This window comes from Strigops habroptila, chromosome 2 (genome assembly GCF_004027225.2).
Source record: "Strigops habroptila isolate Jane chromosome 2, bStrHab1.2.pri, whole genome shotgun sequence".
In the NCBI taxonomy this organism is placed as follows: domain Eukaryota; kingdom Metazoa; phylum Chordata; class Aves; order Psittaciformes; family Psittacidae; genus Strigops; species Strigops habroptila.
In genome coordinates this window covers 95173737-95200405 of record NC_044278.2, presented here as the reverse complement: position 1 = coordinate 95200405, position 26669 = coordinate 95173737, and the positions used below count along the sequence as shown (strand labels likewise).

The window sequence follows — 26669 nt, the reverse complement described above, 5'->3', positions numbered from 1 at the left end:
GCCATTGGAAGTGCAGCTTCCTCTAAATTCTGCTCATTTGTGTCATGCGTTTCGTCGCGAGCAAACAGGGCACAGACACACAGCCTACTCAAGCAGGTGACTGGCCACAGCTACTTGTCCCCAGTGCCTTCCCCTCAAAAGTGTTTGCTAGGGTATTTATAGGGTTGCTTCCTAACCCCCTGAGAAGTTTGACTAATGTATATACTCAAACAGCAGATTACTAACTTATTTTGTCCTAAGCATGTAGGGAGAAACGCATGAGTAACTTGGCTGACAGACTGGGGGGGAGAGGAGAGTGAAGTTTAGGCAGGGAAACGGTAGTAAACAGCTTGGAGTGAGCTTCCAGGACTTCTTTTTTGTCTACATCAAAGAAAACTGTCACCATCATGTCTAACTATCTTAAAGGCCGTTTACATGGTGTTTACTTCTTGACTGTTCCAGTTTTAAGTTTTGCAAACTCATCTCCTCATTTTATTTTAATGTATTGTGCTGAACTGCTCTGGAGAGGAAAAAGGAATCATGCATCTCAGCCTGCTTTCTTATTTCCAGGCTTAAAGCGTAACCTTTATTTTCTTGTCCAGCTCATCTGGCAATGATCAGCCTGATCTGACTCCATGTCGAGAAGCAGCACTGACCATACCTCACTTACATACTTCATACTGCATTTGCAATTTTAAGGTTACGATAAAAAATATTCACATGGCAAGGAAACAAATAGCTTGGAGCATGGTTCATTTGTTACTGAAAAATCTAACAAATGGACCTCATGGACACAGCACTACACTAGAAGTTATGAATTATGAAAATATTAAGGCCTATAATCTATCAAAGCACAGGCAAAACTTACTTAGTATCGACCTATAATAAAATTATAATAAGCCAGAATTGTGTTTCCTTTCTGGAAAGAAACCTGATTACTTAACAGTGTGAAACAGTTTCCAAGTCTGATTTCACGTCAATTATCAGGCAGTTTATAGGGATGCAAAATTAGCACTGCACATCCTCTTTTAAATGCAGACTGATTTGTAGCTTGGGTTCCCAGCTGCATCTTTGGATAATCAAACCTGACATTAAAACACACTCACAACTGCTTGACCCTTGTAGTTACAGCATGCCCTACTACTGAAATGGTCCTATGGTAAAAAACTAGTCACTGAATTACATTAAAAGTTTCCCTACAGCTCATTGCAAAAGTAGGAGCTCTTTCCTACCTGCAGTTCTCTGTACAGAAGTATGACTTTGTCAAAGTCAAATCTTCTATAATACTGCTTACTGCCTTCTGAAAGCTCTTAGTGCAAAGAGAACTCTTTGATCTTTTTCTCACAAGTCTCAATTTGGTACCATTGGGTGGATGTCTTCTTTTTTTCAGTTCTTCCTATTAGTGGACAATTTCCTCACCATTGGTGAGGTGCAACTTCGTGCAATATTTACATTCCTTAAATCTTTTTTCTCTATGACAACGGTTTTATGAGATACTACCTTTTATTACTTAGTAACAAAAAGTTAGCATGGTGCCTAAAACCATACTGTCAACACAATAATCTTTAATCTAAATGAGTTACCACAAATACAAATGGAATTAAAATACAGTAATTGAAGCACATCATACCTGTTTGAATTCCGAGTCTTTTCCCACCATGACCTGAAGACAGTAGATAACTGGATCACCCTTCATGGGCTGCAGAACCTCCCACGTGATCTCACAAGTGTGATCATTTATCCTCTCTATCCTTGGCGCTGAAGGGAGCAAACACAGAGGTGACAGCAAGCTCCACTTTCCCCATCACTTAATGTCATTATATTCTGACCACTTACGAAATCCTGTATTCTATCTGTTATCTCAGAGAAACAAAAGATTCAGACTCAAATGTGTTCTTCCTGCAACATTTTCTGGAATAACAACTAACAATTTACACAGGTCTCTCTTGCTTGTTTATGTATCATCCAACAGAACGCACTGCACGTGTGTATCATATGCAAAAAAACCCCAACCAACCCATAGCTGCTACGCTTAAAATTATACTAAACATGATAGGAAGAATTTTCACCTCACTTTATTTTAACAGCCTGGTCACTCTCTCCTGGTAAGCAAGGATTCTAAGTACGAACCTTCTTATGTCAAAGAATGCAGAAGTCTCTCAAGTCTCTGATTTTTTGAGCTAATATTTTAGAAGCTTTAGGCAATGAAGGAGCATTTCCTTACTATCCCTGCCTGCATTTGGAAAAGGGCTTAGCATCTTAAATACCCCTAATATAACACAATACTAAAACCAACTTGTCATCCCCTCATCCCCCAAATGAAGAAGCACCTGTACCTTTCAAGGCAGCGGGAACAGATTTGGGAGTAGTGAAAACATATTCTTGAGAAAGGGGACCTTCACCAGCTTCATTACATGCCTGAATACAAAATTTGTATGATGTTGACTCACTGAGCCTTTGTACTTTGTATGTATGACATGGTCCTCTGTATAAGGATACAAACCTGGAAATGGAAAGAGTAGCTTATTTTAAACACAGAAAGGACTTCCAAAGAAGCTACAGTTTGGTCTTGAAATCTATTCCCATAATTTCCCAGAATCTGTTGAGAAGCCCAGAAACACTTATTTCAGAGTTAAACAGTGTCCTGGCATTACTACAGAACAATAAGCTTATTTTCCAGGGCCACGTTTTTATTTCTCTTGTCTTTGAAATAAAAATCTCTTGTACACAAAGAGTACTACAGATTGTCTCTGGGCAAGAATGATCCTAAGCATTTTCAGAAACCCTTGTGCACCTGAAGCAATGGGAAAGGACAGCAGTTCTCTCTTTCAGCAAGCTGTTTTACACTGTTTATTTTTGGCCACATAGTTTCCCAACATCTTCAGCTTTTCAAAATTAGGTAATTAGATTTTAGCTTTTTGCTCCTTTGCAACTCTCTCTTACTACTGCTAAGAAGGGGTCATGGATCCAGCTGCTCTTGCACATCATTGTCAGAGATGGGTGACTGATGAAGCTCCTCAGACCTGCCGAAGAGGCCAGAGTCACGCTTGCAGCACACACCGAGTCCTGTTGTGAGAGCTTTGTAGGCTGGCCACTCTCCTTCATGTTATAATTCTTAAACAGACTGATCCTGGCAGCTCTCATTCAATTTTCAATTTCGGTATCCCCAGGACACAGCACAAGTTCATCTCTTTCTGCAGAGGTTATCTCCTACTTCAACTTTTCTTTTACGTTTAAAACAGATAGTATCTGAGCACGACATAGTATTTGGTAATGGCAATGAATTTCTTTCCAGTTATGAGTCTAATTTCTTTTCCTCACAACAGAGCATCTTCACCTAGTAGATGTTTTGCCTCGCTGCCAAGCTAAAGCTATTCAGAGATTCAGACACACTACACTGTGTGGCAGTATTGTTCATTTTACCATTTAGGCAAGGGTACTTGCTGTACCATCAGCTTACATTCCAATTTAACATGAGAGAAAGGTTCCCTTAAAATAATACATTGTACTACATATTTTCCACTAAAAATAACTGCATATGAAGACAACAGAGTAGAGGATTCGCCCCTTCCATACATAAAATCCACAAGACTGATTAGACTTGATAGTTTGACAAAATACTTGACCAAATGTGAGAGAGAAAAGTGTGCTGGTATGCAACATTTCATTAAACTCTTCATATTGAACTATAAATAAAAAAGTTTCTGATCTTGTGCTTCCCAGCAAGGAACACTAGAGCCCTTCTGGTCTTGCCAGACAAGATGATCTCCTATGTCTGTGGTAAATTCAGCAAAATTCTATATATTTTGCCCTTTGCTGCCATCTCCCAAGCATCAGACCACACTGACACAGGGCAGATTAAAAGGATGCAAAACCAACCTTCCGTTCTTATCCTCCATTTGAAGGTGGTACTGAATGGAGTCAGTTAGTGCTTTTGCAGTTCCCTCTCCCCACTTCAGCTTGAGAGTCTGAGAACTGTATGCAGCACATTCCAGGCGAGGTGGATCTGGAGGGAGAGGCTTTGTTTTCAGTTTTATGGTGTGGCTGAAAGGACCTGCTCCAAGACTGTTTAGGGCTTGAATTCGTACTCTGGTATTTGAAAAGAGAGAATAAATTAACTTGAAATCAGATTCTAAAAAATAACTGGTCATTTCCATCATTCACATTCAAGAGAAACAATGGCACCAAACAGATGGTACTTTCTACAGTGAAGACTTGTATCAATATTATGCTTTGATAGACTGTCATGAGTACGCAGGAGTGTCACTTTTCTTGCCACAGTTTAAGGAGCTGGATTGTTCCAAAATAAAAATGCGTTAGCATATTTGCATCATTCACACTAGTGAAAAGATGCAAAAGCTCTATCGGCCACTTCAAGAGTGGTCCAACTTCCTGACCCTGCAGGCTTTGTACCAAAATTTTTGATAGCCGCACTGGAGAGATGAGGGAAGGTGAAAAAAACCCTAAAACCTAAAAGAGGCGAATCCGTATCTTTGGCTATTATATCAGGTGAGCTCAAGGATGACTACAGGGAAGTTTTACAGGCATTCTGGAACTCTTCACCGGTAACACATCTCTGGGTGCTGCAAACACAAGCCGTCTTGGGTCTGCTTGGAAAGGGAGAGGGGAAAACTAGAAGTCACAGGACATGTGGCCGAGGGGTTTGTAGAACTCAAAATTCAGGGATTTTTTTTATTTTTTTGGATACTCCATGGAAAACTATGCTGGCATTAGGTCTACAAAAGTAAGAATTAAAAAGATTAACTAATGAATTCATTTCTAAAAATGAAAAAGCAGAAAACAGAAATCTGAGACTCTTTGCATATCTCACAGGTGGCCATAGAGAGCAAAGCGAGCTAATCTCAATATGCCAATGAACATTTGCTTGTCTAAAACATCCAGGTAACTGTATCTAGGTAACTGGAAAAAAGTAATCACAGTAATTAAATTGTGAAACTGTCAATCACACAATTTCAAAATATTGAAACACAAATGTGTGCAGGCTTATGAATAAATATTTCTCCTTCACTACAGTAGTATTTAACATTATGATAATTTATTATAGCACAGAACTAAGGTTAATATATGCTTTGTTTTATTTGCACAGAGAATAGGCAAGTACATTCTATAAAAGCACTTTTGTGGGTAGAAACATAGAATAGAATCACAGAATGGTTTGGGTTGGAAGGGACCTTAAAGATCATTTAGTTCCAAACCCACTCTCATTGGGTTGGAACTAGATGGAACAAGATGGAAGATGGTCCCTAGTGGAGGGGACACCTTCCACTAGACCAGGTTGCTCAAAGCCCCATCCAGCCTGGCCTTTGCACAGAACTATCTCTGCAATAGAAGCTCCTGGTTCTTATAGTTTGTTGACACAGAGTGCAGTGGCTCTTCAAATTGCCAGCATTACTGTTAAATACTTGTAAGGCACACAAAACTATTCTAGTCTTACATACAGCATTAAAAAAAACAGAAAGAGATCTTTAAGGATTCAGGAAACTACGTAGCCAGATGATATCCTAGCTATACTGAAATCAGTGTGGGCTTAAATTCTGACTTCAGTGGGACTGACATTCTCCTTTAAGTTTTAACACTGAGAGAACATGGTTTTGTAACAGGAATGTAGAGCGCCTTCAGGCAGAATTACTGATATTTACATTTATATTTTTCAGTAACCCTTAGGCCAAACATAAAGGATTATTTTAGCAACTAAAATTCTTCAAAATAGATTTAAATGATAGATTTTCAAGCTGATATTCTTCATGCTGATTGCCACCCAAATGCTTGGTATTTCTGCAGAAAAGACATTGCAAGCTGCGATGAGCTGTCATTAGATCAGATAATCCAGTCAATAAAGACTGCACATGGTCCTTCCTTCAATGGACTTTATCTTGTCAAACAGATTAGAGGTCACCTCTTTATGAAGCAACCAGTCCAAAAACCAGTTATGAATCTGAAACTGTAATCTGAATTCAGTCAAACTGACACATTAACTAGTTACAACAATACCACAATAAACAAACTAACATAATTGTTCCTGAAAGAGAATAAAACCATCTGTTTATGATGATCATCATTATAAAGCTTCCTTCTGCTTTATGGCCATGCACTAATTCTTCTCTAAGAGTAATGTGAAGAATAAAAAATACAAGGAAACTAAGAAATAAAGAATCGGCTCTTGTGGAACAACAGCAGGTTGTCAAGTAGCTGTGCACGGCATACCTGTAGGTAGTATCTGGTTGTAAGCCGTCTATAAAATAGTTCAGAACCTTCCCAACAGTTATTGGCTGCTTATCTCCAAAGTCTATGCTGTAGCCAAGGATTTCAGATCCATGGTCACAAGGTTTTTCCCAGCTTATAGCAAGGCATGTGGAAGGAGAATAGTGCAGACTTTCAACTTCATCTTCACTTAGTCCCCGAAGACAAGTCACAACTGCAGGTACAGAGGCTGGAGTCATACATGCCACTACTTCACTGAAAGGGCCTGCACCTGTGACATTCACTGCCTGCAAAGGCAAAGGAGACCACATTTTTATGGGAGCGTCAGTTCCCGTTTCCAGATTTCACTAACAATAGTTTTATGTCTTTACCTGAACCCTGCAATAGTAAATAGTGGCAGGCAAAAGCCCTTTCATTTCACAGCTGAGCCCAGGCCCACAATAGGACATCTGCATGCATCCTTCCACACCGCCCCACTCCAGGCGATACTCCGTGACGTCAGCTCCATTACTCACTGGAACCTTTAAAATGGATATAAATAGTTAGAAGTTAAATTCACTGACTGAAAAAAACAAAATCAACCAACCTCATAACATCTATATGGTCCTTTCCACAGAAATGTTACCCTCTCGTTTCTTTGCTGATTTTTAATTTAAATCCTCAACAGAAAATTTCTTAGCTTGTGAAGAAAACAGAAGAAAAAAGCTGCTGCTGTTTTGCATTAAATACTCCAAGACAGCAATAATGCCAAGGGGCAGATAATAATTGCTCCAAGGCATGTTTTTTTCTTTACCCTTCTCTTGAAAGATGAGTATTTGCTACTTTCAGCACTCAGCTATGTGCAGGTAAGTGACTGAATACAAACATTTCAAAGGATAACATTTGATGCTCTTGAGATGTGACTGATAACGACTCCCCTTCTCTCACTTACAATGAGATGTGTTTGGTGGGAGAACTAATACAGCTGTGGATGGCTGTGCAGCTGTCAGTGAGGATGGGGTCATTTCTTAATGTTACCACTGTTGCTGCTGTAGATCTAAGAGTTCACCTTAACAGAAGTAGGAAAACACAAGCTAACAAATGCAGGGATGACAACAAAAGGAGGGGCAGCATTTGATATGCTGAAGGTATGGCTACCAGAAGAACTTCCACAAACAGGATATGATATAAACTTCAGGAAGTCCAACTAAGACAAAGGCAAACACAAGGTCCTGGACCTGGGACAGAACAGTGCTGGCTGAGGAGCAACTTTACCAAAAGAAGAACCTGTATGTCCTGGTGAGAAAGTTGCATGTGAGTCAGCAATGTGTGTCTGATGAAGGCGAACTACATACTGGTTGTACTAGCAAAAAAACCGCAAGAAGGCTAAAAGGAGTAATGATTCCCCTCTACTCAGCACTTGTGAGGCTGCACTTCCAGTACTGTGTCATGTCTTGGGCTCCCCCATATAAGATAGACATTGACATAAAGGAGTAAGCCAAATGAAAGGCCATTAAGGGGGACTGCAATGAAAAACAAAAGTATGGATTATTTGGTATCAACATGATAGATAAAGGGGAGATCTTACTGCTGCCTTAAATTACTTACTGGTAGGTAAAAGAAGATGACAACAAATTCTTGGAGGTGGCACAGTGCCAAGATAAAAAGCAAGAATCATGACTTGCACTAAAGGATATTTTGACTAGACATAAAGGACAAAAAAAAATCTACAGCATGAGAGAGTTTGGCCAGGGACAGCTTGACCAGGCTGCAGAATCTTCATCTTTAGAAGTAAGTTAAACTTGATGTGACAAGGCACTGAGAAACCTGCCTTAAATTTGAAGTTAGCTCTGCTTTGAACAGATGGCTGAACTAAATGACATCTAGAGGTCCACTCGTAGCTTAATTACTCTGATTCTATACAGGAGACATCTAACATTGGTCAGATTAATCCTACCTGAACATTGTGAGAGATTTCTTCAAAAGGTTTTGCCTTGTAGACATTTAAGGAGAGCTCCTCTGTCACATCCATTAAGAAACATTAATTTTCTACCTTCCAGGCAATATAGTTGAATCTTTTGAGTTTTTTTCTGTACAGTTCTGTAACTCAGATATTCCACTCCATCTCAAGCCACTGAAAAGCTGTGTTTAAAGAGTATTCCCAGATAGAACCTTCCTTTCTACTAGCTTAATTTTTATCTACTGCATCTTTTTAATCAGATATCTAAATACTATGGGTTTATAGCAGACTTTTGCTACGTTATTTCTGACGTAGATATATAAAATTAAATCATCTTATAAAGCCAGCAAATGCAGAATAATCCATTGTAATATGTGGTTATATCAGCTCTAAGGAAAGATAACTACATTAAAGAAAAATTTTAAGAGCCTGCACCACTCAGAAATGCAGTGCTGCAGTTATGGCAAAATTCTTAAACAAAAGAACAAAGATCTCAAGTACCTGCAGGCTGCAAACTTACAGCTGTCACCTACAGTGGCATGACGAATGACACAAGGTTTTACCGACCAAGTACTGGATAATCAGTTAAGTATGTTCAAAAATGTGATTAATAAAACACAGTCTTTAAGTTTTTAAAGTTGAAAATGTAGAAGACAATCATGTTCAGATAGGTGTAACATAGCATTCTTACCTCCCACAACACCTGAGCACATGCAGCAGATCTGCATGCCACTTGAGGGGGCCTGCACTGATCTGGTGGCCCAGGTGCTGTAGTTATTTCACACTTTTCCGAGTAAGGTCCAAACTATTAAAAAGGGAGTTGATAGAAATAAATTGTAAAAATAAAATTACTACTTTTTAAGTGAACAGTTTACCATAGTTGGATATATCTTAGAGAATCACAGAATATAATAGTAGCCTGAAACTTTGCATTACTTGCTTATAAAATTAGTATTTGTGGAATGTGGATTCAGGATTTATTTCAGTATTTGACTATTCTCCAAAATAGCTGCAAGAATCTTCTTCTCTACAGCAAATGAATACAGCATAAATTTACATTTATTATTAATAAATTACAGAATAAATTTGACATTTCAAACTCTCAGGCAAAACAAGAAAGTGCTATCCAAGTCCTTATTTTGAAGTTACATGATGGCTGCACTGTAAATCACACAATTTATAATTACCTATTTATATCTGTCTCAAAGAAATAAAGGATTCAAAAAATGCTTGAGCTATAAACCACTCTTAGCAGAGGGTGGGTAAGAAGTTAGGTCATGCTTTAAAGCCTTAAGTTACAGACTTGTCCACAAACAGCAACTGGTTTTGATAATTTTTATGAAGAGAATATTATTGAACACATGCAAGCAGCCCTGCCTGCCTCTCTGTCTTCAAATAAGGACTTTGGAAACATAATTTAATACAGCTTGTTCTACAGCAACAGCTGATTTAAACACATTTAATACTCCAAATAGAGAAAATAGTCTTGTATCTGATAGAACATGTACTCAGAAGTTAAACTAACTATAAAAAAAAGAGCTATGAAATGCTAATTATTATGTTCTTGAACACCAACAGTGGTAAAAATAAAGGTCAATTTACAAAGCTGTATTCAGAAAATGATTTACTACCTTACTTCACATGAGAATATTAAAGTTGCAACAATGCTTTGATAAAGTACTTATTATTTTCTAACCATTTCCCAATGCTACTATTCAGATACAAGACATAATGAGATATTTTCCCTTCATCTAAACCCCTCTTTATTATAAACTGATGTTTAACTGTCTGTTCCCACACAACAATAAGCTATGTGAATCAAATGACTTTACATTAGAAAATCCTAATTTAAAATTATTGTTGAATGTTTCTTTTAAAAGAGAAGATCCTTATTAGTGATTGCAGTCTCTGGAACTAATTTCCTTTCAGACTGTCTCCTTACCCCAGCCTTGTTAGCTGCTCGCAGTCTGAAGTTGTATGTCCTCCCTGGAAGAAGGCTGCCTACTGTGCATTCAACATCAGAGCCTTGGTAAACCTCTCTGTGTTCATCCGTTTCTGCCTGACACATTTCCAGACCATAGCAGGTAATGGGTGAACCACCATCTACCTGAGGTGGTCCTAAAAATCAGAAAGAATGAAAAGCTCATTTCATTTTAACACATAACACATTTGTATCCCTTACACTCACTAACAGTTATAGAATTACCCCAGCGCAGCTGAATTTCTCTTGCTCTTGGTCTACCCTGTAGCCTTGGAGGCTGGCATGGGCCAGGAACCACTGCTGGTGTCTGCACCAGTAAAGAATCAGATGCCTACAAAGGAAAGATAGATTAATGAAGGGGCCACAACAAGGACTACCTATTATGCCACTAGTAAAGGCAAATAACTGAGTTAGAATCAGGATCTTCCATTTTATCAACTACGTCTTCATATACATGAAAGTGCTTAAGTAATCTGGCACGTATTTCTCATAATACCTATATAAAACATGCTACAGTAATCACACAATATGCGAAATCAACTTTTGCTTTTGTGTTTTGGTACACATGCAAGGGGTACAATTAAAAACTGTGGTTAATTATCAGTACAAACGTAGCATAGATGCTTGAAATACGACTTGTTCAATGTAAACTCATTCTCTTTTCCAACAAAGTGCAGTTTAATGATTTCTAAAACCTTACTCTAAGGGTGTATACTTTCTGTACAAGAGCCTCTCAGAGAGCAAAAGTGGGCAGAAATGTCAATCAGAAGAGACTGAAAAACATTGAAATCTCAACTTTTTCATTGCTTAGTAATACCTGATGTGTAACAAACCACCTCTGATTTGAAGTGCATGCAAAAATACATAGCATAACAAGCAGCAGATGGCATTGACTATTCTGGATGCAGACAGAAATGAGTCAGTGTGTGGTAATTAGCTTCAGTGTGATACAGAACAAATGTGAGCTGGTAAGTCTTTTAGTTTACAAAAGAGATGTATTTTAGAGTCTCATTTCACAACTGCTTTCTACATATGTTCCAGAAGAGTGGGTTGGAAGCTCTGCTGCTTTTCAGTTCTTTTGAAATGTACTGTTGCACTGAACAACTGATGCTACTTAAAAAGCAGAATGTTTCTCATGAGGCATATGTCCATGACAAGCTACAGAAAGTTTAATTACATATTTCTTTACTATTCCTCTGTGGATTTCTGACACCTTCGTAAAGTATCTGGACTTTCTGAAAGTTATTTGCTCTTTGGTACTCAAATAATGTTTATTCTAAACTAATGGAATAGGGTTGGGCTGAGGAGAAGGAGGCCGGCAGGGCAAAAGTCTCCAAAGACATATATGCATTTGTGGTTAGGAGACTGGCAATATCCTGCCTTCCCCCTTCCCCTGTACAACAGCAGCTTAGCTCTGGCAACAGGGAAAGCACTGCAGCTGAGCCAGCACTGAAAGAGTCCAGATTTATTCTTAAGACAAGGTAGCTGTGGGCAAGGCTATCTTTGCAGGAGACTTCTATGTGGAAGAAGAACGCATAGGAAAGGGAGGCTGGGGAAGAAATGGCAAACACCAAGAATGAAAGGCTATAAGATTTTCAGGAGCTCAGCTTGACAGTGAAGCCCTGCTGCAGGTCTGTAGAGAGCCTGACTCTCTACAGACTTGGCTTTGTTACACTTGCTGTTGGGAAGAAGGGAGAAGAATACTGCATGACATTGTGACACTGGAGGCTGAACTACACCACAGAAGGGACAGTGCAAGTGTGTATGTAATGTGTATATATGAGGGAGCATAGCAGGGCACACCAAACTGGTTGGGAATACTGAAAAGCAGGGCTATGTAAACGTTTTGATTGTGGCTGAGATAGCATGAGAAGAGACTATAGAGCACAACCCTGAAAAGCCAGGGGAAACACTCTGTCCTCCCCTGCCTGTTGGGCTGACTTGGCTGCTCAGGCAGAGTACTCCACCCATCACATAGAAAACATTAAATTTGCACTGCTGTCTTGGGTTAGGCCTTAAGGAGTGACGTTCTACCAATACCTCACACAGGAAAAGACATAGTATCTATTTCTGTAAATAAGAAAAATAATTTTAAACAAAATACAATATCAGAAAAGAATATTCACACGTATTTCTTTAAGAAATGGGCAGAAACTTGAAATACTGTGCATCAATACTGGAATTTTTTTTAGGTACTAATTATGGCTATTTTGTTAGACACTTCTGTACAATATTTGCTGATTAACTACTGGACCAGATTTTAAGAGTGAAAAATTTTATTTAATAAAAATATTAGCTCATATTACCGTGCTTTGTCCTCCTTCCCCAACGCAATATACACGTAACCGATAGGAACAGCCAGGATTTAGTCGGTCACACACATGTTCCCTAGCAGCTCCGCTGTATACTGTATCCCATTTGTTTCCTGAAAGGTTAGGAATAAGTGTGCAATGAACCAAGGTGTAATTTGCCACGCTTCAGTACCGGCCACAGCAGGGATCCTAGCTTCACTAAGTAAGTGTGTGTCTGATGTTTAGAAAAAAAATTAAGGCTTGCTTTGAGTTTCCTGAAAAAAGATGCAACCATTTCATAGTTTCCCAGGTAAATTTTTGTAGATCTGCTGAAATATCTTCCTTATTCACATTAACGAGGAGAGAATTTACTTCTAATGAAGTAGTTACTACTGGACTAGAAAGCACATTCAAACATAATAACCAAATAAACAGGAAAGCTACAAATGCAAAGTTTTTCATGGAAAAGAATCTTTTAATGAGAGCATTAATTTTGCAGACTGTTACTACAGTTTACAATTGATCAAGCTTATTCCTGTATTCCCTGAATGGCCCAGCACCATCTGAAATACTGATTTTATTCTTTGCTATTCAGACAGATTCTTAAATCAGAAACTCTTTAGCATTCTCTCTCTCTCTCTCTGGAAGAGATTAAGCAGGGAATGTGGGGACTTTTAATTAAATCTCCATCAACTCAGTACATCACAGAATTTAGAGGACTGAGTATGAAACATAATGCACAGCTCACTAAATCTGCGTGAAAGATCATTCCAAACTGACTTAATGTGGACACATGATGGAGTAAGGAAAGCAATAGACTAAGTATCAAAAGAACCACAGCTGAGACCCCTGACAGGGCTACCATTACCACAGTGTGCTGTCTTCATCTGACACAGCACTGGAGAAATATGAACCTTCATTCTCAATGTGACTGTGTTTCTGAATTTATGAGGTTACTTAAGAGGTCTAGATTTTAAAATAATTTAGCTGGATAGCTTTATGCCCAGTTTAGAGATATTGCTAACTTCCTTTCTGTATGAAGGAACAGGAAGGCAAATAGCAGAAACAGTTACTTCAACGGCATTACTGTCCTCCTTTAATAGTGATAAATGGAACACTAGTTTTAATTTCATCTATCACACATCCAACTGTTTCTCACCCTAGAATGTCTGAAATGTGCCATTTCATTTCCAAAACAAAATACATTTCATTAATAAGTAAACCACGGAGCACCTCTTTTGACACAGTTATGAGGCATCTTCTAAGGCAGAAAAAAAAGAACCTCCCGTAGACAAGTATCAACACCCCTGATTTTTTTAATGGCAGTCCCTTGCAATGCCTTTCCCTATCATAATACACATTTTAGTCTTCCCACAGGCGCACATATACAGGAAAAAAAACCCACAGCTGAATGCCAACATATGCTCCTAATACTTACCATTTAAGCCTTCAGACATTTCTACAACATATGTATTTATTGCTGCTCCTCCATTGTCTTTTGGTGGATCTATAAAAAACCAGTAATATTACAACTGAGGTAAATTCAATGGTTTTATAGCTTTTGGAGAGAATTTACAAAAGGCAAAATCAACAGCTGACTGGAGATGGGTGCTCATTTAGACAGACAGCATCCTAGTTCAGGATAGCCACAAATCACTCGAATTCTCCACTATGTGAAGCTGCCAGCTCACAACCCCACCATATACTCTACAGACGAAGAGTGACAAGTGAATCAGGCACCCTGGAGATGCCACAGCAAATGTTTCAGTTAGTCTGACGTGCTCTGGAAGGCTGCCTGATTACGGTTTCAGAGACATAGTTCCTAATGGTCCTGTAATTTGGACTGCAGATAGGAAAAGATTATCATACTGATTTGCATATAAGAATATTTCAAAATGATTTAAGGACAGGATTTTAAAAACCTAAACAGTCTGGGAGGGAACAGAAGTCAGGAGTTCCTGAAACTTCACCTCTGAAATTTTTAATACATCACTAAGAACTGAGAGCACTATCCTCCCTGGCATAATATTCGTGTACAAGATATGAACCTACAGACCTATCTTTGACATATAATCCTGCAACTCTTTCTGAGAGCTGACTTAGAGACCAGCAATATTAGAATAATGTGGAAAAAGAATACTTTGGACAAACATAAAGACAGCATGATACTTCAATACAGAAAGGTACTGCTGCCTTAATATTACATTATGTATGTGTTGGATGAAATGGTGTTGCCTCTTAGGCAAGGGTTACTATCATCTCACACATGCTAAATAAAATGAGACTTATTATATGGCATATAGCACTTTCTTGGTTGGAAGGTAACAAATTACTCCAAATAAAAAATAGAATTACCACATTAGTTATCACATTAAAAAGAAAAGAGCATTACTGTTAATAATGACTATTAAAGGTTTTACATATAAATAGATATCTTAGATAGTTTTCAATTTACAAATTAGGTGTTTCTAATAACTTCATACATTATATATCATCCATAAAAGATCAAGAATCAGGTCCTGATGTAGCAAAGCGCTCTGGAAAGATGCAAGACTGGACTTCATGAGTTCTAATTATACTCTACAAGTAACTTTCTTCTTATTAATGCAAAAAATAAAATATGCTATTAAACAGAAATAAGAGGTTTACCTCTGACGATAAATGATACCTTGAACTGTTTGATTTTCTGCATCACACAGTACTGTTTCACCTTCTATTTCACAGCATAAGGCTAAAAAAACCTGAGCCTATAGAAAAGTTTCTTAAGAAACTTAGTGAATAAAAATATTTATGTATCAAAACCAAACGCTGAAGAGACAGGTTGAACTTGGATCTTCTCTTTTGATACAAACCCACATGTCATGGCATCTACTTTTTGCGCCAGAGAAACAGAAGTTGGTAATACACAAATTAACACTACTGTTTTTTTTAATTACTGTAGTCCCCTGCAATAACAGTGCCTGTTATAATTTGTATATTATTCTTCCCACATAATCACCCTATTATGCTTCTACCCTAAGTATTTTCAATCTTTTTCAAAATTTTTCTCTTAGTTTCATGAAAATGAATCATAATGGCTCAGTTAACTGGAATGTTACTGAAGCAAAACTCGGACTTCTGTATACAAATACATATAAAAATATTATATATATAAAAATTATGTATGTGTATATATACACACATATGTGCGTGTATATATACATATGTATATATATATATTATATATTATATATTATTTATTATATAATATGTATTATATTTATATATATAAAATACAGAGGACATACTGTAAACAGAGGTGGACAGCAACCTTACCCCAGGTTATTTTAAAACTCTGTGCATGAATTTTTCCTTTCACTGAAGGTTTTGAAGGTACCCCAGGCTTGTCTGCACACGTAATGTACTCTACTGTCTCACTTGGACTGCTTTTCCCTTCTGAGTTATAGGCAATGACCTGCAAATACATTAAAAAATATTATAAACAGAACAAATACACTGGCTAGTGTTATGCTGTTCACTGTTAATGGTAAGGTCAAACTAATGTATATGCATGCTTAGACAGACAGCTACATAATAAATTATCACAAGAACTAAAGCTATTATATACCTTGATTTTACATTTTCATCAGTCCCATCATTAAACAGTCACTATACTGAGATTAAAAATTCCTGCAAACTGCAAGCAAAAAAAATCCTTAAAAAAAGCCCCCAAAACCCTAGTAATTGTAAAGCATAATAATAATAGTAGTAATAACAACAACCACAATAATAGAATAACCTTCCATATCTCCCAAATTTCAAACGTGGGTGCATAAAGTTTGGCTTCTATTTAGGATGCTTAAGAGTTGCCTGACTGTAAAAGGTGATCAGGGCATGCAAGTCTCAGTGACATTAATGGAATGTATGAGTGCTCAATATAGCACAAGCCACTGTATTTCAAGTCAAGGATCTGAAAACTTGTTTTTTTAAAACCATCCAAGATGCTCAGAAATTAGATAGGTCTAAGAATAATTCTTCCTTATTGGAGTTGCACCATTTATTGATACTGAACTACGCGCATGAGAAAAAAACCTTTATTAAAGCATGGAAACAAAAGATGATGAAAAAGACATACTGCAAAGAGGCCATTTTTAAACTTCAACTGAAGGAACTTGCAAGTATTAAAAGTTTAATTTCAATTTCTTCCCATTGAGGTAAAAATATTTTAATGTAAGTAAATAAAGAGCAAAAAATGATGCTTTACCAACTGCTAAAGAAACCTGAATAATTGGGATGAATTAAGTAGAGCTCTCATGCTACTACAGTACCTTCTTTTAACGAAATATATTCAGAGATAAAAAAGTGTTTTCATGGGTAAGTTGTATTAACAGCAAAGGTGATACAAACTCTTCAGTCCCAGGGAAAATTATGGCAAAGGTCATCATGGAAGTTATTTACAAGCACATGAAGGATAGGAAGGTAATTAGATTTATCAAGGGTAAATCGTGTTTGACCAACCTGAGTGCCTTCTAAGATGAAACAACTTGCTCAATAGATGAGGGGAGAGCTGTGGACATCATCTACCCTGATTTTAGTTTGACGTGGTCTCCCACAACATCCATGTAGACAGGCTGGTAAGATATAGACAGAACAGATGGACCACAAGACGGGTGTGGAAAACCTGATAGAACGCCAGGCTCAAAGAGTGGTGGTTAATGGTTTGAAGGCAAATTAGCAGTTGCTCATGATTGGATTTCCTCAGCAGTCAATTCAATGTCAGATATTTAGAAGTGATCTGGATGGCAGGATCACTTGGATGTGAATGTGATGTGAATGCACCCTCCCCTGGTTTGCATATGGACCAAAGTAGGAGCAGAGAGAGAGATGCTGGAAGGAAGAGCCACCATACAGACTCTGACAATCTGGAAGACCGCATCAACAAGAACTGTATGAGCTTTGACAAAGATAAAGTCTTGCACCTGGGATGGAATAATCCAAGCAGCAGTACAGTCTGGGATATGACTAGCTAGTCAGCTTTTCTTATTTCAGCTCTGCTGAGAAGGACCTTGGGATTCTGGTGAAGAGCAAGCCAAATGAATCAGCAAAGCATCCTGGCAGTAGCAAAGGCAAATTGTTTCGTGGGCTGCATCAGGAACAATTTCGCCAGCAGAACGAGGGATGTGATTATGCCATTTAACTCAACTCTTTTTAAACCATGCCTGGAATACTGCATGCAGTTTTGGTCCTCCTGGTTCCAGACACACACTGGGAAACTGGAGAGAGTTCAGAAGAGGGCCAGTATGATGATTAGAGGGTTGGAGAACCTGATATAGGAAAAAAGGCTGAAGGTTTATTCTGTCTAAGAAAAAAAAAGTTTCATTAAGGGGGATATAAGCACAGCCTTCTAATACCTAAAAGTTAGGTATAGAAGAGATGAAGATACTGTCTTCACAAGAATCTGTGATGACAGGACAAGAGACTGTAGACATGAAGTGTGTTAGGGAAAATTCTAGGCAGATATAAGAAAATAAATTAATCACCATGAGAACAGGCTGCCCAGAGAAGAGGTTGAATCTCCCTTGCTGGAAATACGGAAGTCTCAGCTCAACAGGGCTAGAACAGGGTTGAATTGCCTAACCTGAGACACTGCTTTCCACATAAGTTTAACACAGATGATCCCCACAAATCCCTTCCAATCTGGACTTTCCTGTGATTCTAGGAAAACAAATTGCTATTCTTTACTTTCTAGTTGTGTCTGCAGCTAGTTTACTACGTATTCCCATTTGTTCAAAGCTGAACAACCTAAAAAAAGGTTTTCTGGCTTTTATATTTGTTTTAAAAATGAGCAGAATCGAAATGACAGCAGTAATGTTAGCACAGATTGAGAAAAGGACATATGAGCTAACAAGTCTCTCAGACTTTAAACCTCCTGATACAGTTTACAAGATTAACAATCATCTGATTGTCTTTGCACCCGCACAAATGAACAAGCCCAGTTAGTATTTATATATTGCAATAAGGTTTCCAATGGTTCTAAAGATTCTTTCAAAAGCCTTAAGGACTATTATTACTAATTAAGTCTCTCCTGTGTATAATAAAAAGACCTGATTAACACAACATTAGTTTCTTCTTTATGCCCCGTGAATGAGCGAACAGAGAATTCCATTTACTGTTTTGTCAAGAAAAATAGGGTATAATCATTGAGTTTTTTTATTTTAATGACAAAATTAGGATGTGTAAGTTAACTATATCTTTACTAGTAATGGGTATGATTAACATATAGGATTACTTTCAAAGGAAGACTAAGATCAAGTCCTGCAAAAGCTAGTTTCAAGGTTATTAGCTGTTCTTTAGATCATGTGTGGCCATAACAGTCTTAGCTTGGTGCAGTCCTTGGAATACACTGCATATTTTAAATTATTTAAATATTAAGTTATGTAAAAAACAACCTCAACAAGTACTGCAAGATTAATCCCCACCATAACTCTTTCTAGTTAACAAGGTAATCATCTTCAACAGTGCAAAATATCTGCTCTCATTTGAAAAGGAGTACTTAATGTTTTACTGTCAACTCAAAACAAATCAATCAGCCCTGAAACTACTACCTTTCATATTGCAAAGATGCTGTTCCTCAGAAGCTCCCAATTTTTCCTTCAGATTTTAGGTGTAAGCAAGTATTTTGGGCGTAAGCAAGACAACTACTATCAACACTTTTTCCTTTGTAGACAGAGATGAGATTATTCTGACTCTACTTCATAATGTGGGACATGCCTTAAGCTTTGTTCCAAAACCCAAGCAACTGCTCAAGAGTGCCTTACAACATAGGACAGCCCAGGTTTGGAAGGGACCCGAAAGATCATCTGGTCCAACCTTTCAGGGGAAAGCAAGCCTAGGTGAGATTATCTAGCACGCTGTCTAGTTGTGTCTTGAAAGCATCCAGTGATGGGTCCACCATATCCCTGGGAAAGTTGTCCCAGTAACTGATTTTTTCACCGTGAAAATTTTATTTCTTACACAAGATGAAACCTCACCCAGTGCAACTTGCACCTATTACCCCTTGTCCTCTCCATGTGGCTCGCTCCCTCCTCTTTGTAGCCATCCTTTAAGTACTGGAAAACTGTGAGGAAGCTCCCCTGAGCCTCCTCTTCTCCAGGGAGAAAAGATCTAATTCCTTTAGTCTTTCCTTATAGGGCAGGTTCTCCAGCCCTTTGGTCATCTTCATGGCCCTCCTTTGGACCCTCTCCAGTCTGTCTGCATGTTGAATTGTGGGGACCAGAACTGAACACAGTCCTCTGGGTGTGGCCTGACGAGAGCTGAATAAAGTGGGATGATCGTGCCTCTTATCTCTGCTAGTAATGCCCCTGCAGATGTAGCCCAGGATTCAATTTGCCTTTGCTGCTGCAGTGTTGCACTGCTCACAGTAGCCTGTTTGTCCACCAGGACTGCCAGGTCCCTTTCAGCAAGACTGTTCCGAGCCTATACTGGACTCTGGTTATTCTGACCCAGGTGCAGTATTTTGCCCTTGTCTGTTAACTTTCATACTGTGCTTGCTAGTCCACTCTTCTAGGCTGGACAGGTTAGACAAATGGTCTAGCAAGACCTTCTCTGTAAGATGGATCTCCCTCCTGATGTGTTCGTCTCACTACTCAGTTTGGTGTAACCAGGAAACTTGGTGAGGATGCTTTTAATTCCATCGTCTAGATCATTTGTGAAGATGAATACCATGGGGCCCTGTATCAATCCCTAGGGGATGCTACTTCTGACAGGCTGAGTAAAAACCACTGATCACCACCCTCTGAGTGTGGCCTGTTGGCCAGTTTTCTAGTCATCTCACAGACCACCTATCTAATCTGTAGCTTGCCAATTTGTCCAGGAGAAGGCTGTGGGAAACAATGTCCAAAGCTTTGCTGAAGTCCAGGTAAACAACATCCACTGCTCCCCAAGGCCAAATGAAAGTGTTACTTTGAGGTATAAGGTTATTGGGCTAGTCAGGCATGTTTTGCCTTTGGTGTAGGCTTTTCCCAATCACCTGCTTTATTTCATCCGTAATAGTTTCTAGGAGGATGCTTCCATTACCTTCCCAGGGACTGAAGTAAGACTAATAGGCCTGTAGCTTCCCGAGTGCTCCTTTGGGCCCTTCTTGTAGATGGGTATAACATTTACCCTATTCCAGTAATCAGGGATATCCCCTGACCTCCATGGCTTTTTCATGATGGTGGCCTTGCAACAATGTCAGCCACGTCTCAGCATCCTGGAGCGGATGCTGTCTTGGCCCATAGATTGATGTGGGTTGAGCCCTTGCAAAAGGCCATAGCCGAGACCTTCATCTACCACCGGCGGATCAACACACGGTTTGTCATGGCTACCTGATCCTATGATCTCATGTCCAGCTATGCTGGGAAAGACAGAGGCAAAGAAAGTATCAAGAACCTCTGCTGGCATTATTATTAACTTGCTTCCCTGCCCTGCTTAGTAACGGGCCTATGTATATCTTCCCTGTGCTTCTGCTTACTGCTTATGTATCTGGAACCCATTCTTGTTCTTGACATCATTGGCCAACTTAGTTCTAGCTGATCCTCAGCCTTCCTGACTGCATCTCTGCATGTCCTAAGGTCCTTACAGTTGCTGATGGCTATCTGGGTGCTTTTCCATAGCTGGCATGCTTTTTTTTTTGGCTTTTAACCACACCGAAAAGTTCATTGTTAAGACATTGTTAAGCCAGAGTTTACCCTGAGCTAACAAGTTCAGCCATCAAAGCTTATTAGAATGGGCTCAGCACCATGGTAAGATGAATGATTTACTAACTTGGGCTCAGTCCTATGCTAGCACCAACAAATGTTTTTCTGACTGAAGTTGCTCCTTACCCCAACACTTTCAGATGTGTTTATAGAGTCTATCAAAGAACCTCATGGCTACACCAAGTAATATTACACATGTAGAAGCCAAATTAAAAAATCCAACTGTAAAGAACACTGACTTGTGGCCTGGAATTTCAAGATAACTGTGTTATGCCTTTGCAAAGGTTCTCATTCCTTCTGCAGAGATGATTAATGAAGCAGGTGTTCAGCCAATAGTCTTAAGAGACTGAAATTGTAAGGAACTGGCATCAAATTTGATTTTCCTTAAAAAATGCCCTCCCCACTTCTGAGTCAACCTCAAGTTACTCTAGTGAAAAAACCAAAACAACCATCCATAAACCAAATATATAAAAAGCTCTTACCCTAAATTTGTATTTTGTACTACGCCTCAAATTCTTCACTGTGTAGGTAAGATCGTCACCATCATATTTTGGCTTGAAACCATATCCCTGCAGAATTAAACAGGATTACTTGAAACATTATATTTTCAGGCTAGACCATGCAACATACTTCATAGAAATAAATTACTGTTTCAGACTGTAATTGTTATGCTCCTTTGACAAAATAATAAAGGCAACTTCATTGTGTAAACACAAGGGTTTTTTTTGGAGAGGGGGAAATTAATTAACCATTCTCCAACCAGGAAAGGAGAAAAGAACAGCAAAGAAAAGCATATACAGTGTCAACAGAAATTATATCTAACACTTTTGAAGGGTAGAACAGGATGCATTTTAAAAGGAAGGTGGTTAGGCTGAAATTACATCTAGAAGGACCACTCTTCATGATGCAATTACTTTGATCCAGCTCTTAAAAGGCTTAACTGTCACATGCAAATTCACAAGGTTAAAAGTAATTTAAAAGCCGTTACAGGACTTGGGCTTAATAACACTAATAATTACTGTGACAATAAAAAGAAGAGAGCTGTGTGGCTTGGTCACAGCAATTACAAGTCATTAGCTTAATTTCAGAAAATATAGATCCTTGCAGAATAGTCTAGCAAAAGTAATCATTGTTACGCTTTATACAATAATGTATCAAACACACATTATAGTCTTTTCTTACTGAGAATAAGTAGTCTAAACTTACTGAGTTCTCATCCTCCATCTCTAATATATATGAGATTCCTTCATCTGACGGTGTTCCTGAGGGTTTTGTCCACTGTAGGGATAGCCAAGTAACTCCAGCATTAATCAGCAAAGGACTTGCTGGTGTGGTTGGGGCAGTGCCTGAGGTATGATACAGGACTTCTTCACTAAAACCACTGTTTAAAACAGACAGTATGTAAATTATCTAGACACAGTAATTAACATCTAGAAAAACATAATTCTTACTAAACACAGCAATGACAGTTTCTTGCAGATGTGCACAACTGGGAGTTGCAAGCTGGTACATGCAGATGACTTAACTTGCCCATGAGTCTTTCAGTAAGAAAACATCTTAACAAGGTTAACATGTTCATAATTGAAAGATACCTTTGCAGGATATAATTACAATGTTTTACTAACCAAAACGTTTTGCTATTTCATATTAAGTCATTATTCTAAAACAGTTGAGCTCTATATGTAATAATGTACTAATATCAGTGTCCTTCCTATTCAAAATGAAACCCTGAAGACACAAAAGCATATATGGGAAGACCTAAAAAAAAAAATTTTGCTTCCAGACAGCAATTATGTGCTTCAAATATACTCTGAAGTACTAGTTTTTCTAGTGGTTCAGAAAATCATAGAATAGAATCATAGAATAGTAAGGGTTGGAAAGGACCTTAAGATCATCTAGTTCCAACCCCCCTGCCATGGGCAGGGACACCTTGCACTAAACCATGTGGCCCAAGGCTCTGTCCAACCTGGCCTTGAACACCGCCAGGGATGGAGCATCCACAACCTCCCTGGGCAACCCATTCCAGATATATAGAATAGAATAACAGAATAATAGAAAACAATAAAATAATAGAAAATAATAGAATAATAGCCTCATTCAATGTTAGGTTACTTTAAGAGTTGCCAATATGAAAGTCTTATTGCAGAACAAATAGAGTGTACGCCAGTGAATCTCCTAACACAACTGTTAACCTTATCTGCTCCTTCTGGTGTCCTCAACATAAAAAGGACATGGAGCTGTTGGAGCGAGTCCAGAGGAGAGCCACGAGGATGATAAGAGGGCTGGAGCACCTCCCGTATGAAGACAGGCTGAGAGAGTTGGGGCTGTTCAGCCTGGAGAAGAGAAGGCTGCGTGGAGACCTCCTAGCAGCCTTCCAGTATCTGAAGGGGGTCTATAAGGATGCTGGGGAGGGACTCTTCCTTAGGGACTGTAGTGGTAGGACAAGGGGTAATGGCTTCAAACTTAAACAGGGGAAGTTTAGGTTAGATATAAGGAAGAAGTTCTTTACAGTGAGGGTGGTGAAGCACTGGAATGGGTTGCCCAGGGAGGTTGTGGATGCTCCATCCCTGGCGGTGTTCAAGGCCAGGTTGGACAGAGCCTTGGGCCACATGGTTTAGTGCGAGGTGTCCCTGCCCATGGCAGGGGGGTTGGAACTAGATGATCTTAAGGTCCTTTCCAACCCTTACTATTCTGTGATTCTATGATGATGCTTATATATACCTTGAAGTGAAAATATAAATAAGTTACATAAAAAGACCTATTGTAAAACTGAGGGATGCTAAAGTCAGTACACAGGCACTATGCTTGCACAGATGGTCTGACATGTATCTGGCTAGACTACGAAAACCCCACCTGTTCTCAGCTGGCATTTGCTGAGAGGGTGCATCAGATCAGAAGAAACATCTACACAGGCTGAAGAGCTAGTCTAGTTTTTTTAAGCATGTGAAACTAATGTCACAGATGTGATTTTAATCTAAAAGCGAGGCATCACCTAAGTGAGCATCAGGAAGCCCTGAAAACAAAATTCTCTGTATGGCTTAAACAACAGTAACAGGTAAGTATCTTGTGTGTCAGAACCTGACTTTCCTGAAAAATCTCAATATAAAGATACCTCAACTTCACTTTCTCTCTTACCCAACCTATATTATAATACTGCACAAATTGTAAATTTTGGTCTGCTCTAAAGTATTTTTGGCATTTAAAAAAAACAAACCAAAAAGGAAGAAATATTACAGACAACTCATCATCGAGAGTGTTGACAGCACCCAAAGCAGACATACAGTCTGTGCGGATATGCAGACTGTGAAAGAGACTGTGAAGCAAGAAATGAGAAAGTGCAAAACAAGAGAAAACTTCTTGAATTTGGGAGGAATAGTAATTTTTTTCTCACAGAAAGTCACAAGCAAGCAAATTCTGAAATGAAGCTGATGTGATACCTACAATATAGCTACTAAAAAAATTTTCCAGCATTATCTAGGTAGGCTAGAGAAAGCATAAAGAGAGACTAAACAAATACTAAACCTACCTTTTGTTCACAAAAAACTACTGAAGGAGTCACCAGCAGATATAAGGTAAAAAACCCCACACCTTTAAAAGATTTAATGTCTTTACTTGATTGACCCACTCCAAAACACACTGAAATCATACAAGTATTCCAGTAATACCCACATTTGAAAGACAATTCACTTAGGAGTACAATAATGCTATATATCTTTTAAACAGATTTTCTTTTTCCAGTTTTCTTTAGCCACTCTTTCACGTGTGGTTAGAATTAAATTTAAAAAGATGAGTAACTCAAAGATAAAATACCTGTTCTGGCTGGCAAAATCATTTAGACAAAATTCTGCCTCCATATACCTAAGGTTCTCAACATTCTTCACAAGGAATCAGGCCCTCTACCCTAATAAATATTATTTCAAGAGACTTCTTAATTAAATAGTACCATGAAGACAATAAATGGCAACTTTACAAGGTCATGAAATACTGATTTAAAAATCTATTTGGTGTGATTTTTTTTAAGAAGGGTACTTAACTGGTCAGTACCTTCTACCAGCTTATGCTGCAGGAATTTGTAATATGTGCAGGTATTCCTAGAGGGTACATTTGCCTTCAGACATCACAGGGGAACAGGAAGACAGCCTGAGCACTGGACCCTACAGTTCCAACTAAATCTCATTAAGACAAAGTCCAGGAGCAACTCAGAGAATAATTCATTCCAGAAATACCATCCAGAAGGCAGTAACATAATAAAGACTGTGTGAGAGCACACCAAAAGTCATTCTAGCCCACCATAGTGTCCTCTGACTATAGTGCCCAAAGCAGCTGCCTAAGAACACATAGGAACTGCAACTACATGCAACACATTCCCTGAGCACTTTCCAAAGCCTCCAAGCACACGCCTCAGATCTCCTGCACCAGCTGCAGTTTTCACATGCTTTATAGTCTGCAAAGGATTTCTTATGCCCAGCATGAATTACAACCCCAGATCTGGCTGTCCTTCCACACTCTCTCAAGCATCAACTTGTGCCAGCTGAAGGACACACAACACACACCCTCTATTTCATGCTATAAAAACACGACCCTGGTGAGCTGCAGCACAATGCTCATAATATTGCAAACACTGAATTAAAAAAACAAATGCAAATCACAATTTTAGGCTGACAGCTAGAGAAGCCCTGTTTTTATGCCACATAGGACCTCATGGTCCAAGTGTTACCCAGTATTCTCTACTGAAGTCAGATGTCATTCATTCAAAAATTCAAAACAAAGTTTTTAACTCTATAACTTCTGAAAAGCAGCAATGAAAAGCAAGAACTCCATATTCTAAGAATTCGTAATAAGCTCTAGAACTTCAGAAGAATTCAGTGATATGGTTATATCATATTCTGTCGATTTCCCAGGGTAACAGGAGACTGACAGCTTATCTAAAGGTACATATCCCAGTAACAGGACACGGTGAGAAGCACAATACAGATACACCTACAGGTGGCAGCAGGGGTTCTGATAGACTTCCTGCTCTAGCAGAGTTACTGACACCTTTTCATACCGTCATCACTACAACTCTGAATTTAAGGAAGGATGATAAGCCCTGGAAAATTGCTACACCAGCTTCAGGAACTAACATGAGGTCTAGCACCATGCCAAACCTCCCTGGAAACAAGAGCAGCAGAGAGCATGGTACAAGGTACACCAGGATCAGCACAGCACCAGCACAAGCACTGCAGCATTTAAACTATTCAATTAAGTCACTTTGGCTGAGTTGCTTGTCTTTTAGCATGATCCCCAGAACTTTAGTACAAGTGCTTACTACATCGGACACAAAAGCCACAATTGCACTGTGTGTGTCTCTACAATGCAGAGCTTAGCCAAAAATTCTATTACAAGTACATGCAGTAGGAAACACGTCCAAGGTAGCAACTTCAGTGGTCAACATAGATCTACAAAGACTAAAAACAGCACAGCCTGAGCTGATTTCACGTGAGAGCAGCCAGGTTGTCTGTGCCATGCTCAAGCTCCCATTCTAGGGGTATTGTGTACAA

General features: G+C 38.8%; 1 protein-coding gene across 8 annotated transcripts in view; it reads right to left on the bottom strand.

The window, feature by feature from the left end:
• The window catches only part of FNDC3A (fibronectin type III domain containing 3A), a 121668-nt gene that overhangs the window by 3630 nt on the left and 91369 nt on the right, over positions 1–26669 (bottom strand). For all 8 annotated transcript variants that reach the window (XM_030477547.1, XM_030477545.1, XM_030477549.1 and 5 more), the window contains 13 exons: positions 22336–22510; positions 21612–21698; positions 15728–15866; positions 13851–13919; positions 12428–12546; positions 10347–10452; positions 10083–10258; positions 8832–8945; positions 6573–6722; positions 6205–6488; positions 3859–4068; positions 2316–2482; positions 1610–1737 (listed from right to left, as the gene is read on the bottom strand). In XM_030477547.1, the coding sequence (XP_030333407.1) occupies positions 1610–1737; positions 2316–2482; positions 3859–4068; positions 6205–6488; positions 6573–6722; positions 8832–8945; positions 10083–10258; positions 10347–10452; positions 12428–12546; positions 13851–13919; positions 15728–15866; positions 21612–21698; positions 22336–22510 (1924 nt within the window). The remainder of the gene's footprint in view (positions 1–1609; positions 1738–2315; positions 2483–3858; positions 4069–6204; positions 6489–6572; positions 6723–8831; positions 8946–10082; positions 10259–10346; positions 10453–12427; positions 12547–13850; positions 13920–15727; positions 15867–21611; positions 21699–22335; positions 22511–26669) is intronic.